Source organism: Spermophilus citellus (assembly GCF_964194105.1).
Source record: "Spermophilus citellus genome assembly, chromosome: X".
Taxonomy (NCBI): Eukaryota; Metazoa; Chordata; class Mammalia; order Rodentia; family Sciuridae; genus Spermophilus; species Spermophilus citellus.
Genome location: NC_138190.1, coordinates 146,890,070 through 146,906,723, shown reverse-complemented (window position 1 = coordinate 146,906,723; position 16,654 = coordinate 146,890,070). Strand labels below are relative to the sequence as shown.

At 52.4% G+C, this 16,654-nt stretch overlaps 1 protein-coding gene across 2 annotated transcripts; it reads right to left on the bottom strand.

Moving 5' to 3' along the window:
- Positions 1-7,330: 7,330 nt before the first annotated feature.
- On the bottom strand, positions 7,331-16,405 carry DUSP9 (dual specificity phosphatase 9). 2 transcript variants are annotated; one of them, XM_081278165.1, is made up of 4 exons: positions 16,234-16,405; positions 10,320-10,721; positions 8,591-9,046; positions 7,331-8,291 (listed from the first exon to the last, which is right to left on the bottom strand). In XM_081278165.1, exons 2-4 carry the CDS (start codon positions 10,687-10,689, stop codon positions 7,966-7,968), a joined length of 1,152 nt encoding a protein of 383 aa, XP_081134291.1. In that variant the 5' UTR covers positions 10,690-10,721; positions 16,234-16,405; the 3' UTR covers positions 7,331-7,965. The 2 variants fall into 2 exon arrangements, with proteins under 2 accessions (XP_081134291.1, XP_081134290.1); XM_081278164.1 differs by lacking the exon at positions 16,234-16,405 and adding an exon at positions 14,962-15,045.
- Between the last annotated feature and the right edge of the window lie 249 nt (positions 16,406-16,654).

The following is a 16,654-nucleotide window of genomic DNA, read 5'->3' as shown; positions in this document are numbered from 1 at the left end:
TGATTTGAGACCTTTCCTTGTTATACATTTTCTTCTAAGACCTACCTTAGCTGTGCTCCATAAATTTTGATAAATCATGTTTTTATTTCCATTCTGCTAAAAGCCTTTTCTAATTTTCCTTGTTTTTTTTAAACCTGTAAGTTATTTAAAAGTATGTTGTTTACTTTTCAAAATTTTTGTAGTTTTCTAGTTTCCTCCCTTTTTTGACTTCTACTTTATTTCTGTTGTGGTCAGTGAGGATATTTTGTATTATTCAGTCTCTTTAAATGTATTGAGACTTATTTTATGACCTAAGTTATTTTTTATCCTGGAGGATGTTCCATATGTATTTGAAAATAATATGTATTCTGTGGTTGTTGAATGGTATGTTCTATAGGTATCAGTTTGGTCAATTTTGTTGATAATTTTGTTCAAATATTCTACATCCTTGCTAGTTTTCTGTGTAGTTCTATTGACTATTGAAAATGAGCATTGAAATATTCAACTACTATAGTTGAATTTTCTCTTTCTTCCTTCAGTTTCATGTGTTCTTGCTTCAGGTATTATGTATTTTGGGGTTGTGTTGTTAGAGACATATATGTTTATATCTTTCTGAAGAAATGACCTTTTATCATTAGGAAATGAATTTTTTCTTTAATTATATAGCTACTCCAGCTTGATGGTTACACTTTGCAAGGCATTTCTTTTTCTTTTTTTGTGTGCGTGTGTGTGGTACTGGGGATTAAACCCAGGGTGCTTTACCACTGAGCTACATTCTCAATTCCTTTTTTTTTTTTTTTTTTCATGTTTTGAGATAGGGTCTCGCAAAGCTGTTGAGACTGGCCTCAGCCTCTTGAGTAGCCGGTATTACAGGCATGTACCAGCACACCCAGATTTTTTCTGATGTTTTTTTTCCTTTGAACATAAGATCTGACCCTTGGAAACAATCTGTAGTATGCAGTTAGTTGAATCTTCCTTTTTTGAATCTTTGATTTTTTGTTGGAGGATTTAGATCACTCACACTTATTGTAATGACTGATATGGTTGGATTTACATTCGACATTTTGCTATTTATTTTCCTTGTCTCTTTGCTCTTGTCTTGGTTCTTGACCACCTTCTTTTTATTAAAAATTTTTACTGCACTATTTTATTTTCTTTGTTGGTTCTGTATTTTAGGGTTATTTTCCTAGTGTTTCCCCTAGTGTTTATGTTATGAATCTTAACTAATCACAATGTAGTTCAGGTTAATATTTACTTAATTTTGGTAAAAATACACAGCCATTGTTACAATATATGCTACCATTTTTCCCTTCTACTCTGTGCTAACAATGTCATATATAGTACATTTTTATAGGTTATAAGTCAGATAATACAGTGTTATAGCTATTGCTTTATGCAATCTTGTGTTTTTTAAAAGAAATTAATACAAGAAGTGAAGAAATAATGTAATAAAAGATTTTTTTGTGTGCAGTGCTTGAGATGGAGCCTAGGACTTCATGCATACCAGGCAAGCACTCTCCCACTGAGCTACATCCCAGTTCAAGAGAGACTTTTATATGAACTCATATGTTAACCACTTATCCTGGTCTTCATTTCTTACTTTTAATTCAAGTTGCTAGCTGATGTCATTTCCTTTCAGCCCGAAGATCCTCCTTGTGTAGTTCTTGTGAAGAGTTATGCTAATAGTGAATATTCTCTCAGCCTTTGTTTATCTGGGAATGATTTTTTTAGCTTTAAAGTTTTAAAGCATAGTTTTGCTACATATAGAATTTTTGTTTGGTAGCATGTTTTCCTTTTGGTTTGGAATACATTATCCCACTGCCTTCTGGCCTCAGGAGAAGGTAGGGCCTACTGAGGGGTTCATAGGTCACTGGGATATGCTCTTGGAAGGGAGTTCTTCGGTGACCCAAGAACTTTTGAGAGGGTTGTTATAAGGGGGAAATCCTGGCCCTTCTCTTTCTCTCTGTTCTTGGTATGATATGTAATCACCTACTTGCTCCCAGATGCACTCTTTCATTGAATCCCAGATCCAAAACGTTGTTTTTGTAAATTCCCTACAATTTTATAGTTGCTTTTGGGGGAGATTATTTGCTAATACACTCATTTGCCCACAGCTGGAATCGTCCCTTTAAACCTTCATTTGACACATTCTGTGGATGACTCTTTTTTTCCTGGCAGAAGGTGTACCAGGGATTGAACTCAGGGGTAGTCAACCATTGAGTCATATCCCAAGCCCTTTTTATCTATCTATCTATCTATCTATCTAAATATATTTTTTAGATGTAGATGGACACAATACCTTTATTTAATTAATTAATTAATTAATTTATTTTTTAGTTTTCGGCAGACACAACATCTTTTTTTTTTTTTTTTTTTTGTATGTGGTGCTGAGGATAGAACCCAGGCCGAACGCATGCCAGGTGAGCGTGCTACCGCTTGAGCCACATCCCCAGCCCCTATTTATTTATTTTTTATGTGGTGCTGAGGATTGAACCTAGTGACTCCTACTTGTGAGGCAAGTGTTCCACCACTGAGCTATTGCCCCAGCCCTCTCAGCCCTTTTTAATATATTTTTTATATTTATTTTTTAATTATCAGCGGACACAACATCTTTGTTTGTACGTGGTGCTGAGGATCGAACCCGGGCCGCACGCATGCCAGGCGAGCGTGCTACCGCTTAAGCCACATCCCCAGCCCCTTAATATTTTTTTAGAGACAGGGTCTCACTGAGTTGCTTAGGACCTCAATATTTTGCCAGTTTTCTAGTTGTTTATGGTAGGGGATGTAATCTGGACCCTGTTACTCCCTCATGGTCATATTGATATCGAATAACTTTAAGCTTTGTTAAAGTTCAATTCCTGGTATCAAAATAATAATAATAACAACAATAACAACAACAACAATAACAACAACAATAGTTTTCAGCTAATGAATAGCAGTCAGTAAAGGCCTGTGGTCTGCAAGGGAGTGAAACCAAACTAGGTGAGCTCTCCCAGCCAGGCTTTCTGGCCCAGGTAGAAGCAGCAACAAATGTGACCCATAATGGGAAGAAAAGTCAACCTATAAAAGTTTGGGTTTCCAGTTTGGTGTGGAAGAAGCTGACAAGTCCTCACACCATCCTAAACAAATGAGAAGCTGAACAAACTGAGAATGAACTACCCCTCTTAGTTCCATCAGACAATTGAGGTCACAAAGCAAACTGCTGCCTCTCAGGTGGAGTGACACAGGTGCACACAGAGATGCCAGCTACCCAGAGCAGAAACCCACAAGCACAAACCAATGCCAGGGCACAGAAACCTGCACTGTAATTGCTGGGTTGCTGGAGACTCAGTAAGGACAAGTCAGAGTTCTGCTGTGGGTGGGTAGTCTCAGGGCATCCCATGCTTTAGGGAGTTTTCTCTCCAGAAGTGCCATCAGATTCTCACAGGGAAGGATCTCATGCTTCTGGAAGGAGAAGGAGAGAAAAAAACCATTTTGAAATATGTCCTGAGCATTCTCTTAACAAGGCCTGTTCTCAAGAGAAACTAGTTAATAGGAACCTGTCCTTCTAGGCTTTTACTGAAGGCTCACCGAGCTGGGGGAATGGGCAAGCTCAGCTCCAGCCTGCCATAGCCATCCTATCCTATGTACCAGGGGCAGAGTCTGAGAAGCATTGGTGAAGGTCATGGGTCAGGGACACAGGCTTACCCAAGATGGAGACTTAGTCATTGAGTTGGACACTGCGTCCCCTCACCATCCCGTCACCACCACATCTCTAAAGACCCATTTACAGCAGTTCCTTTCACCCAGATCCAGCTCTCAAAAACAACAACAAACTTCAATGGCAAAAAACAGTTTGAAGAGACAAAGCGCCAGAACCAGAGTTAGATATGATAGGAATGTTGAATTGTCAGGCTGGGAATTTAAAGTGACTGTGATTAAAATGCTAAGAGTACTAGTGGAAAAAGCAGACGATGTGCAAGAACAGAGTCACCATTAGCAGTGATTTTACTTAGAAATAAAATTTCCAAAAGGGAGAAGGAGAAGATGGAGATTGGGGGACACTAAGCATCTCTTCTAGCATCTTTTCCAAAACCGATCCTTTACCACTTTTGGAAAATTCCATCTTTTAAAAGAAAAAAAAATTATTCTCTCTATTCTGTCCTTTACTGATCAATAGTTGTATCTTCAATTTCTAGAAATTCTATTTGGTCTTTTTTAAGAGTACCTGGTCATTTTATAGTTATTTTTCCTTTGTCACACCTTAAATACTTCCTTTGACTTCTTTTTCACCTTTTTTTTCTCATTCTTTCTCTCTCTCTCTCTCTCTCTCTCTCAAACTGGAGATTAAACCCAGGGGCAGTCTACTACTGGGATGCATCCCCAGCCCTTTTCATTTTATTTTGAGATAGGCTCTCACTAAGTTCACCAGTCTGGCCTCAAATTTGGGATCTTCTTGTCTCAGCCTCCCAAGTGGCTGATATACCACTACCTCTGGATTTTTATTTCTTTAAACATATTAATCATATACTGTGACATACAAGTTTTAAATCTGTTATCTTAGAATTGATAGTTAAGTTTTTATATTTGTATGTTTCTGTCACTCATGGTAGCTTGATTCCTTACACATTTTTTCATTATATATATTTAAAATTCCTGGGGCTGGGGATGTGGCTCAAGCGGTAGCGTGCTCGCCTGGCATGAGTGCGGCCTGGGTTGGATCCTCAGCACCACATACAAACAAAGATGTTGTGTCCGCCGAGAACTAAAAAATAAATATTAAAAAATTCTCTCTCTCTCTCTCTCTCTTTCTAAAAAATAAAAAAAATTAAAAAATAAAATTCCTATAGGAATTCTTTGTGGCCTGTGGTTAAAGGTCATCCCTTCAAAGAGGCAGTCTGCAGCCATTCTACCTCTGGACCATTTCATCTAGAACTTCCAATCTATTTTATTTTATTTCGGGTACCGGGGATTGAACCCAGGGGCACTTAACCACTGAGCCACATCCCCAGCCCTTTTTATATTTTATTTTGAGACAAGGTCTCACTGAGTTGTTGAGGCTACCTTTTAACTTGCCATCCTCCTGCTTTAGCCTCCTGAGCTGCTGGGATTACTAAACAGTGTATTTTATTAATGTTTTAAGCTTTCCTATTTTTATTAAGCTATCACAATCTAAGTGAAATCTGGGTGTAAGAGAGTTGAATGCAGTTTGAAGACCAATCCTGCAGCTTTCCACTGACTCTATCACTGTGTCTCTCCAAGAGACATTCTGGAACATCCATTACTCTGAATAGGCCCCTCTAATTGAGAATTTCCACTTGTGGCAATGAATTCTCAGGAGTGTCATTTTTCTTTTATTCTACTTTCACCCAAATCCAAGGTCAAGATAAACACACATCCTCACCTCTTTTTGTGGGGGTATTTTTTCAAGGTCATCTATTGTGTTTGTTTTCTATTGCTGCTGTCACAAGTTACCACAAGGTAGTAGCTTAAATTTTATCAAACAAAATTTTATCCTCTAACAGTTCTGGAGGTCAGCAAGGCTGTGTTCCTTGTGAAGGCTTCTGGCTCCTGGGCTAGGAGATGCCCTGTTGTCCCCTGGAGCAGCCCCTTTACTGGACTCCAGGATCCTCACTGTTCCTTACCTGAGAGCCTTTCTCTTATTTTCTCATCAGCTCAGCCATACAGTCACATGGTTTTAGATTTCATCCCAATTCCAGGGCCTGTGGAGCAGAAGGGCTGCCCGCATTTCTGTTCCATGTTACTCACAAGTCTTTGGCTGTGGTTGGGACCCTGAATGTCTCCAAACGGCTTGGCCCAGAGTGGTGCTATTTGGAAGTCGTGGGAACTCTGGGAGGTGGCGCTTGGTACGCAGTCCCTAGGTCCATTGGGGACATGCTCTTTTCCTTCCTGGCCATGGAGTGAGCAGTTTTGCTCTGACACATTCTCTCACTGTGATGTGTGGCCTCACCATGAGTGTAAAGCAACAGCACCAAGTGATCCCAGACTGGAGTCTCAGAAACTGGGAGCCAAAATAACCCCTCTCTCTCCTGAGTTGATTAGCCCAGGTATTTGTTGTAGTGACACAAAGCTGTTTTCTCAAGCTACACTTGTTCCCCACCCACCCTCCAGCTGCCCTTCCGCTCTGCCATCTCTGTGGTGCAGAATTGCAGTATTACCAGCACCTCCAGCCTGCTGTGCAGAAGGCATTGGCAATGTTCTGAATGGAGAGGCAGGCCCCATCTGTCACTTCAGATAGCCCAAAGACCCCCCAGGGCCCTCTCTGCCCCCTGTCTAGGCCTTCGAAGTCCAAAGTCCACATTATGTCAGTGAGAGTGCCCGTCCTCCCACTGCTTGGGCCACCCTACAGCTCCCGTCAACCTCATGACGCTGTCTAACCGGGGCTGCTGGGAGCTTGCCTTGAGGCAGGGTTTGGGTCTGATTCACATTGTGTTTTGGGGATTGGTTGCCAAACTTCCTGGCTGAATCTGGGTCCTCTCTTCCCTGCTGTCTGAGGCAATGGATACATACTGTGTGACTCACTCGCACTGAGTCCAGTCTTCCCCTCCAGGCAGCTCTGAGCAGCCAACCTCTTCTGTTTGGCTTGCTGATGGGTCCCGGTCTTTAGCAGGTGTGGCAGGGTGGGAGCTCAGATGTGTGGTGAGGGGATGGGGGCTCAGAGATTGGGAAATGACATGGAGGATGTGAAGTGGCACTGAGTCCCTGGCCAGCACAGCATGCCCTCCTAGGAGCAGGCAAAAAAGTCCTTCCCCACCTTCCCCCAGACCCTCTAAGGAGCTCATCAAGAAGCTTTCCTCTCTATTCAGTATCTTAAATAAACTGTTTATTCAGGAGGAACAATTAAAGAAAGCAATCATGATGTGGATTACAAAAACAAACAAGCATAGCCCCTCTTCCAGATTTGGGGGGGCGATGGGACTGCCAGCCCCAGGCGAGCGTGTAAGTGGAGGCTAGTGTGCATGTGTGAACTTGGATGTGCACGTGCGCGCACACGTACACTTCCTACAAGGGGTGTGGCCTGCAATGAATGACCGTGTGTGTCTGCAGCTTGCCCCCCCCAACAGCGGCTGTGGGACCCGCAGCAGCAAAATCAAGGCCTTCATCCTTCCCTCCCTCCCCTCCCAGCTCTTGCTCTGAGACCCCATCTCCTCTGGTGGCAGTTTGACCACCCTCAGTCACAAAGAGCCCCAGTGATCCTGTCAAGACATCTGGGGGAGGAGGAAGGAAACAGTCAGGGTGCCAGATGTGTGGCCGGGAACCCGCCCAGTGGCTCCCAGGCGCAGTAAGAAGCCACCCAGAGAGACTGTCCCCGTGGAGGCCTCCAGAGAGACTGTCCCTGTGGAGGCCGGGCAGTTGTTGCATCTTTGGGTCCACATCTCCTGGGAGGCTCTCAGCCCTAAGAGACCCAAGCCCTTAACAGACAAGCAGGGAGATGACTACCCTGGTGGTGGTGGTGGTGACTCTGTCCTCACAAGTGGCCATTTGGGACAGGGAAGGGCCTGGGAGCAGGTTCCTGTGGCAAAGGAAGTGGCACACAACTTTCCTGAAGGGGGAAATAGCAGGGAGGCCCAGGGCCTAGCATAGCTGGCGAGCACCCAGGGCCCCAGGGAACAGGCAGCCACCTGCAATGGTTCTTCAGATAGGGAACCCCACCCCACCCCCAAAAGAGTAAAGTAACAGTCGCAGAAGAGGCAGATTCTGGAGCGTGGTCCCACCCGAAAGCGCACGGGTAAGGCCGATGGCCCTGGGGCCGGCCCTTAGGCACGTTTAATAGGCTGAGAGTGGGTAGGGCAGGTCTTTGCTCTGGCCCCTGCCTTGCTCCACCGCCCCCGAGTGAGGTATTGAGCTTTCCCTCCCCCAGCACCCCCCACCCCCCTGCTTATGGCTGAGTCCCCTCCCCCCTTCTCCCCTACTATATGGGTGGTTAGAGCACCCACTGGGTGTGGGGTCATGGGTGGGGACCAGCCCTGCCAGCCCCACATGGTCTTATGTGGGGTCCAGCTCAAAGACCCCATCGCTGGTGGGGGTGGTAAAAAAGGAGGGGGGGTCAGAGGTGGCAGACTCCTGGCCCCCACTGCCCTGCCCCTGGGAGCGCCTCTCCTCCAAGCGCAGACTGCGCTCAAAGTCCAACAGCTGCCCCATGAAGTTGAAGTTGGGCGAGATGTTAGACTTCTTCCTCTTGACCAGGTCGTAGGCATCGTTGAGTGAGAGGTGGAGCTTCTGCATGAGGTAGGCCACGGTGACGGTGACAGAGCGGCTGACCCCTGCCAGGCAGTGGACGAGCACCCCGCAGTTCTGGGACAAGGCCTCGTCTAGGTGGGGGAGTGCAGAGCCACGGTGACCCAAGGACCAGTGTGAGACCATAGCCAGGTGACCTTCCAGAGGGGCCCTTGCAGCCCACCCCTCGCCCTCAGAGTTCTGGAGGTTTTGCTAGCAGGCTCTGGAGCTGGCTTGAGCCCTGTCCACCCCCACCCTAGAAGGGTTATCCCTGCTCTGGGAATGGCAGGGTAAGCCTGGGAAGAATTCTCTTAAGGGAGAGGGAGAAGAGATGGGAGAGGCTGGAGGTGAGGTGCAGTGGAGAGGAAGGAAGGAGAGGGCAAGGTAGACTCACCAATGAATGCAATGGCCTCTGGAAAGAACTGGGACAAGTTCTGGCTCCAGTGGTCAGAGATGGGGATCTGCTTGTAGTGAAAGTCACCATTCTTCTCAAAGAGGTTAGGGAGGTTGGGGGTGACATTGAGGATGTAGCGGATGCCCAACTTGGCCAGGCTCTCTAAGTTGGCTGAATCCCGGGCACTGCCCAGGTAGAGGTTGGGCAAGATCTGGACCGGGAAGGATGGCAGCAGCCCCACTGGGGGAGGCGTGGTGCCTTCTGAATCCAGGCCACAGCTCATGGAGTCGCGGTCAGCCTCAGATTCCGCGTCAGAGCAGTCGGAGCTCAGGCACAGGCCACCCAGTCCCACCACGGGCACTGGGCTGGGCACTGGGGCCATGCTTGAGCCAGCACCACCATTGAGGCTGGTCTCACACAGGTGAGGGCACTCGGCCTGAAATCTAGCAAAGCCACCTGTGGAGGGAGAAGCAAAGGGTCCTGCTGACCTGGCTTCCTGAGCAGCCAAGTGCCCCTGGCAGGGGTTAGGGAGCTGGCCCTATACAACCTAGGGGGTTTGCAGATCTTCCCAAACGGAACAAAAGAGCCAAAGGGCGTTTCATTTACACAGGGGGGGGGGGCATGTGTGGTACGCTTTGGACGCCCTAGCAATCCTCATGCAGCACTGGATGACAAGTGCCCACTGTGGCCACTGGAGATGCAAGAAGCTGAGTCCTGACAGAGCCACCCAAGAGGATCTTAGCGCTCCAGGGCTGAGAGCTAAGGCAGATGTGAGGGCTCAACTGAGGACAGCAATCATCAATTAAAGAAGAAGAAAGGTTTGGGTGTCAGTTCTCTACCTGGGCATCTCCTGATCGCGTGTGGCCAGGAGAATGCTAAGGGATGAAGTGGGACCCCAAGAAATGGGGAGCTTGGGAGAGAGTATGACATTCCATCTGAATGATTCCAAAGTCCTGAGAAGCCAGCAACTCTTTCGTCTACAGATTCCATCATTTCCCTGAGCTGGGGGTGGGGACCTGGAAATCTGACACTTTCTATATTTATATATTCTCATTACAGCCCAACTGACCTTTCTTGGTGACCAACTGATCAGGAGGTGGGGACAGCTGCCTCTATAGCTTCACAGGAACCTTGCCCCTGCACTGGGCCTCTGGGGAGGGGGCATCTGGCTTGAACAGGGCCAACAGACCTGTATCAACTTGCCTCCACTTTGTACATCCAGGGCCCTGCCCTGACTACAGGGAGGCTGGTCCCTTGTCCTCATGCCTTCTCCTGCCTGCACACCTTCTCCAGGATTTTCCCCCACCATCTCAGGGCCTGGGATTTTCCCTCCTGCTGTCTGGCCTCTGCCTCCTTTGAGGTACAGGGGAGCAGGGAGCACCAGGAAGGTGGGGAAGCTGTTGGCCAGACACAGGGATCCCAAACGTAGGACTTTGTTCTTGAGCATCCTGTTAACTAGGTCAGTTCGGCCCAGTTCTCCCCATTTTCTAGACTAAGAACTGGGGCTTCTCAAGGGTGAAGGACCTGCCCAAGGTCATGATCAGGCTCCCCTCCCCTGAAAGCAGCCTAGCAGCTGTTGGGAGAGGGAGTCTCACCTCCACTTTAGACAAAATAGACGGGGCTTACCCAAGGTCAAATTAATTATGAATCCCCTTGGAAGGCAAGGTCTTGCTTCCCTAGGCAGGGGTCCTCCCCTGGCAGGTGCCCACCAAGTCCACTCTATACCTACCTTGCAGGTAGTATGCCAGGTAGCCTTCCTCCCGCAGCTTCTGGAGCAGGGTGCCCAGCACCGACTCAGCCTCCCACTCCTCAGCCTCGGCCTCGCCCTCGCGCCGTCGCCTGCCCCCGCCTTGGTCGTACAGGAGCACCGGGGCAGGGGGAGGCGGCTGCAGCGGCGGCCCCGGCAGGAGCGCGCGCACCGACAGGCTCCCCCTCCGCAGGCGGCGCAGCAGCAGCGCAGGCAGGGCCACGCTCAGCGCCCCGCCGATGCGCGCCGACTCGTACAGCTCGCGGCTGCGGCAGTCCAGGAGCAGCAGCCGCGGCCGCGAGGGCGACAGCTCCCGGCGAAGCCACAGGCACGAGCGACCCAGGCTCTCCATGGGCGCGCGGTTCTCTGCACGTCGGGCAGGCGCTGCGGAGAGAGGGAAGGCGCGCGGTGTGAGCTCGGGTCCCCGCGGACCGCCGCTCCGGGGCTGAGATGTAAAGCTAGCCCCAAGTGCTGAAGGCGGGCGCCAAATCTCGCAGGGACACTCGTACACCTCCCGTACACCTCCCGTTCCTCTTCTCGCGCCCTACCCGCAGCGAGAACACAGAAAGAGGCGCCCCCAGAAAAGCACCGCGGCAGCCACTCGGGCGCCGGGGCGCTGCTCCCTGCCCGGGTTGGGGAGGCGCGAGGGTCTCCAAGAAGACAAGCGGGTGTCTAACAGCCCCTTCCAGGCTCCTCCCGGGGCGTCCCAGCCCTAGCCACCTCCTTCACACCTCCTTTCTGGCTCCTTCGTTCGGCCTGCCCGCTATCACGCCCCAAGTTTGAGCTTACGACTTTGGGGGGTGTGTGCGTGCGAAGGAATGGGGTTCAAAGCCTCGATCTCCCCCACGGCCAGACGCGCCCAGGGAAAAGGGGCGACGAGGTGACCGGCTTCGGCAAACCCTCTAGTAGCTGTTCCGGCCCCAGTCCTCCCCCCTAGGAGAGAACAAAAGGAGAGAGACCTGGATCTGGCGGCAGGCTGCCGCGCGTGGATGTCCCGGCCAGGGTTACTGCAATGGCAGGGCGCGGGGCGCCGTCCCAGAGCAGGGAGTCCCCAGGCCCGGCGGCCAGGAGGAGGCGGGGTGGCGGAGCAGGCTCGCACGTGGAAGCCAAGCCTCGCGCGCAGCTCGCGCGCCGGCAGCTTCCTGGCAGCAAGACTGAGCTTCCACCTAGGAAGGCTCGCCTCGGGACGTGGAGTAGCAGCTCAGAGGGGCGGGCCGGGGCGGGGCAGCGGGGCGGGCCCAGAGGGGTCGACGAGCCAACGGGTGCAAGAGAAAGGAGTCGGGTGGGACTCGCGAGTGGCAGGCTGAGCTGGGGCTTCCACCGAAGCGGGACAGGGTCAGGGCAGAGGCCAAGGGCAGGTCAGGGGCCCAGCAGGGAACCAGTTACAGCTCCCCTGGCCGGCGCCAGCCTGGCCCCTGGAGGCGGGGGGAGGGGTGGGGACAAAAGCCCCATGCTCCTGCTCCAGAAGCTGCTTCCAACAACCCACTCAGTGGTCCTGGACCACCGTATTTCCCACCGGGACCTCAGTGGCCCCATCCGTATAATGGGCTCATCAGAGCCACCACCTTGGGCCGATGTGGGGTGTTCCCTGAATTCATGGAGGAGAGGAAGAAGCAGGACTAGAAAACCTGCTGCTATCTTGGGTCCAAAGCTCTGCCCAAGACTCCTTGGTGGGATAGGCAGGCACAGGGAAGCTCCTCAGCACCCTATCCCCATACCGCCTTCTTTGCCCAGGCCTGAGTAAAGATGCCCAGGAGTTCTGAGCACCCAGCCTTAAACTGAGGCACTACATTCATATCACACTAAGCCTAGGAGTCACCCCTGGCTCCTCCACCTGCCTCCTTTCCTTAACCTCCTGGACAGATCCATCTGGAGGAAAGTACTTTCTACCAAAATCTCTATCCACCCACATCCCTCTGTTTGCACCACTAGCTGTGGGCTCATATTCACCATCTCTTGGCTAAGTCACTGTCATAGATTCCAAAATGGTCTCCCTGCCTCCTGCATCAACTTGTCCTTCACCCTGTCTTGTCCTGTGCCAGAATGCCATTCATTCTACAAAGGCTGTCCGCCTCCATCCTTTCCATGGACACAGGTGATGAACAGGCCTGACACACAAGGTTCCTGCATGCCTGGTGCTCCCTCCCAGACCAGCAGGACAGATCAACGATAAGCTAAGAGACTGAACAAAATATCAGGGATGATAAGTGCTGAGACAATGAAAGGAGGGCTGGAAGAGGTTTCTAAAATGCCCCATCTGGCTATGTGTCCTTTCTCTGCTTAAAGCCCAACAAAAGCAAATAACAGTGTTGAAGGAAAACATACAACAGATAAGATAAAGCTCATACAAAATAATCAAAAGGTTAAGACCCTGGTAGATAAATCTATAAGGAACTTAAAAAGACTGCAAACTGCATGAAGGAAGGAATGTGATGGGGTAAAAAATATTTGGAGGATGATTTAATCTCAGTCATGGAAGGAAAGCCAATTCAAAAAACAAGGTAACAACAGCAAAACAAGGTAACACTTCCCACTTGCTACATTAGTAGAATGTTCTCAAAATGAGAACACCCAGCATTGGCAAGGCTGCAGAGAAACTGCATGCTGTTCTCTTGCTGGGTGATTTTGGTCCTTTTGGAAATTAATCTGGCAATGTACGTGAAGAGCTAGACAAAAAATCCATACCTTTGGCCACTTCTGGGAATCTACCATAAGGAACTAAATAAAAGCAAGCAGACCTATTCACACAGGATGGGTACCACAAAACATTTTTCTAAGACGTAAAAAACGCAAAGCCACCGAGAAGCCCAACACTTAGAATTACTGCAGGCCGTTTCCATGCCTGTTGAAAAGCCTCCCTCATGAACCACATGGTAAGATGAGACATCATGTGAAGTGATGCTAAGGGAAGCAGCAGGCTATGGAAAGCTAGGTCACCTCTATGGGACCTAGGCCTGCCTTCTCCCTCCCTTCCTGCCCTGGGCTGTCAGCTTCAGACTCCTAGGCCATAGGTGGTGGGCTCATCTTTGGCCACACCCACCATGTCCCTTCCTCTACAGTACCAACACCTGCATGCAGGGGATCTGGGTGACTGGGCCATGCCCCTCTAGTCCTATGGGCAGGGGTCCCAGCCCAGGCCTCTCTCCTACATATAGGCTGCCTGCCCAGATTCTGCATTTTCTCCAGCCCCCTTCCTTGGGCCAGCCTGTAGGGTCCTTTTTTGGTGCTCCTGTGGCATGGCCCATTTCCCCTTTTCACAGTGCACTCCTGGAAGAGGGACTCTGCCTTCTACCTTCTCCATCTCTCACATTGTAGCTCCACTGACAGACGCAGGCACTAGTTGCCACCTGGCCATGGGTACCTAGCCTATGTGCTGCTTCCAGACCCCACTGCAGCTGTGGGTGGGACCTTGGGATGGACAGAAGTTGAAGGCACCACGGAAGTTCTGCAATGTCCTGGCCTGGCAAGCAGGGTTGGGGTTTAGTCACATTGTGGATGGGGTAGCAGCAGCATGGGGGTCTGGAGAGGCACGTGCCCCATCCACCCTGTCATGGGGGCTCAGTGTGCTCAGAGAGAATCGCCAACCCGAAGGAAATTGGTACTCCTGAGGTGCCCAGGCATTGCTGTCTGGAGAGGGCTTCCTGGAGGAGGTGACTGTAGCTGGAGCGGGAGGGAGATGAGGACGAGGAGGAAAGCAACCTCTGCAATGGCGAAGGAAAGGGAAGTCTAGACTCCAACAATCCTGCGTCTCCTAACACCTGAAGAGTGGTTGCCCTACACCTTGTTCCAGATCCCTGCTGGTGAGGCCTCCTACCGGGGAAACGGGAGGGAGTGAAGGGGGTGAGGGGCTCTCAATCACGAAAGTCAGTGCAGTGCTCTGTGCCCGGCGCCTGCAGCGCGCGCAACGCCAGCAACAGGACAAATGGGAACCTGTTGCCACCTCCGCACTGCAGGGCTGAGTGCGGCCAAGCCCCGGCCCCCTTCCCCCCCACCCTCGCCCGGCCCGCCCCTACTCAGGCCCCCTGCAGCGCCTGCTCCGGGCGCTAGCCCCGCCCCGCGACTGCTCCCCTGGCGGGCTGTGATACCGGAGACAGCCGCGCGCCCGGGCCTCGCCTAGCCCCCTCTGGCGGGCGGAGCCAGGCGGCGCGTTCGCAGCTCGCCGCAGGATGGGCGCTGCGCCCACCGCCGCCCCCGCTGGGTACCCCTGGCCTTCGCCTGGCCGGGCCAACGCCCCCTGGAGGCCGCCCGGACGCCGTCGCCCGCAGGCCCAGCGCGTGCCGCGTGCGCTCTCCGGTCCGGGTAGCCTCCCAGGAGCAGCGCCCCGCCTCCCCCGCCCCCCCCCCCCCACTCCAGCCAATTGCACCGTTCCCGCCGGGCCGAGTGGCAGGATTTCGGCTGTCGCGGCCCGGTCACATGGCTAGGAGCACAACTCCCAGCGACAGCATTCCTGCCAAATCCAGTGTCTTTTCCACCAAATCCACTTTCCGCTGGGGATGGCTTTTTGCTTTTCCTGGTCGGGTTCCTCGCGGGACTGGGAGTTCCTCCAAGGCAGGAACGGGTGTGTGCCCGGCCCCAAGCTGGCCCCAGCCCCCAGTGCAGGGCCTGGCACGCGCCCGGAGCTCACCGAAGAAATGCTCGTTAACAAAGAAGGCATGAATGAATGAAACCAATTGTTGCCTGGGGGAGCCCAGGAGGGTGCTGCTCCTGCTTTTTCCTTCTGCCGATCACACACTCCTCCCAGACACGCACAAGCACACGTGCACACACAGCCCTCCCCCCAGCACACACACAGACAGGGACACAAACAGTGCACGAGGACTCCAGCCCTCGTGAAACCAACCCACTACTTGCGGGCCGGGCAACTGGCACTCCTTTGGGCCCAGCTGGGCCTCCTCCATTTCAGTGCCTGCCCCTCTCTACACCCCCATCCCCGCAGCCCCTCGCCTCCACATCTAAGTACCATACCTTGGGCCCCAAGTGCCTTCTTTATCTTTTAGGGAAGAGGTCGTGCCAGACACTAGGGAGTCTCAAGGTCTGCTTAGGGAGGCACCTGGCAGGGTGAGGAGTGCCTAGGCTGGTGAGCCGCTGCTGAAGGAGAGCCAGAGGTGCCTGGCAGAGATGCCACCAAATGCTGCAGCCTCTAGAGCCCTCTGCCAGGTGTTGGGGAGGAGTGGTGGGAGGAACTCAGCGATGTGGTGGGGGAGTGTTGAGGGCTATTTGCGATGGGGGCGGGGCATGATGCTGGAGAGCATGCAATCAAGCAAGTGTGCGTGCATGTTGGGGTGTATGAGAGTGCTTGCTGGGGATGCTGGAAGTGCCTGCCTGGGGAGTGGGGAGTGTCAGCCACTGGGGTGTGGGTTTGTGTTGGGACTTCGCTCTCGGGTGGGTGGATTGCAGTGTTTCTGGGCTGGGAACGTGGGTGGGGTGTCTGTAATGGGCATATGGGGAGTTTAAGATGGTGAGGGCATGGTGGGGGGAGCTGTGTTCGTGCAGATATAGCAGGGATGTGTTGGCAGTGTCTGCGCGCCTGGGTGTGTACTGGGGCGTGGCAAGGTCTGGGATGGGTGTTGGCGTGAGTTGGGGACAGTGGGTGAGTGGTGGGCCAGGGGCTACTGGTGTGTGCACTACAGGGACTTGGGTTCATGGTGCATGGTTTGTGCACGCGCGATTGTGCATCTGGTGGTTGAACTGGCAGGGGACATGGGAGGTGCACTGGCAAGGTACGGGGTATGTGGTGGCAGAACCGAATGGGTCTTGCAAGGGTGAATGCGTCGCCCCGGCTGGACTGTGCACTGACAGGACTTTGGGGGTGCAGGGTGGAGGAATGCACGTCGGGGGGCAGCCAGGACGGGTGGGGGTGGGGTGGGGGGCCTGGGGTGCCGCGTGCTCCGCTCACCTCCTCTGGGCTCGGATCCCTGCACCCGCTCCGTGCGTCGCGGCTGGGAAGTTTCCGAAGCTCGGGCGGCGGGAAGCGCCACTGCCACTGCTGAACGCCACCAGAGCCCCGGGCGGCGGCCTCGCCTGGAGCCTAGGGGCCGCCGCCGCCGCTGCTGCGGAGGGAAACTCCAAATCCCGCCTCCGCCTCCACCGCCTCCTCCCCTCCCGTCGCGGTCTTCTCCGCCCCCTGCCCAGGAGGGGCAATGTCGCCGCCGGCACGCAGGGAGGGATCGGGGAGGGGCCGCGGCCTGCCCAGCGTCTCCCTCCGCCTCCCAAGCCCCCATCCGCCTTCCTCCCACCTGCAAGCCTCTGCCGGTTCCGCGCGTCCTGCCCGACGCGCCCAGAGGCCCTCAGCTCCTAGCCCCCAGCCCCCAACAGCG

What these genes read in the sequence shown, in the direction of transcription:
- DUSP9 (XM_081278165.1), bottom strand. Translation starts at nt 10,689, where the DNA reads ATGGAGAGCCTGGGTCGCTCGTGCCTGTGGCTTCGCCGGGAGCTGTCG. An exon ending in CCTGGCATACTACCTGCAAG is followed by an intron (nt 9,047 to 10,319) that starts GTAGGTATAGAG and finishes CTCCCTCCACAG; the next exon opens with GTGGCTTTGCTAGATTTCAG. An exon ending in AGAGGCCATTGCATTCATTG is followed by an intron (nt 8,292 to 8,590) that starts GTGAGTCTACCT and finishes TCCCCCACCTAG; the next exon opens with ACGAGGCCTTGTCCCAGAAC.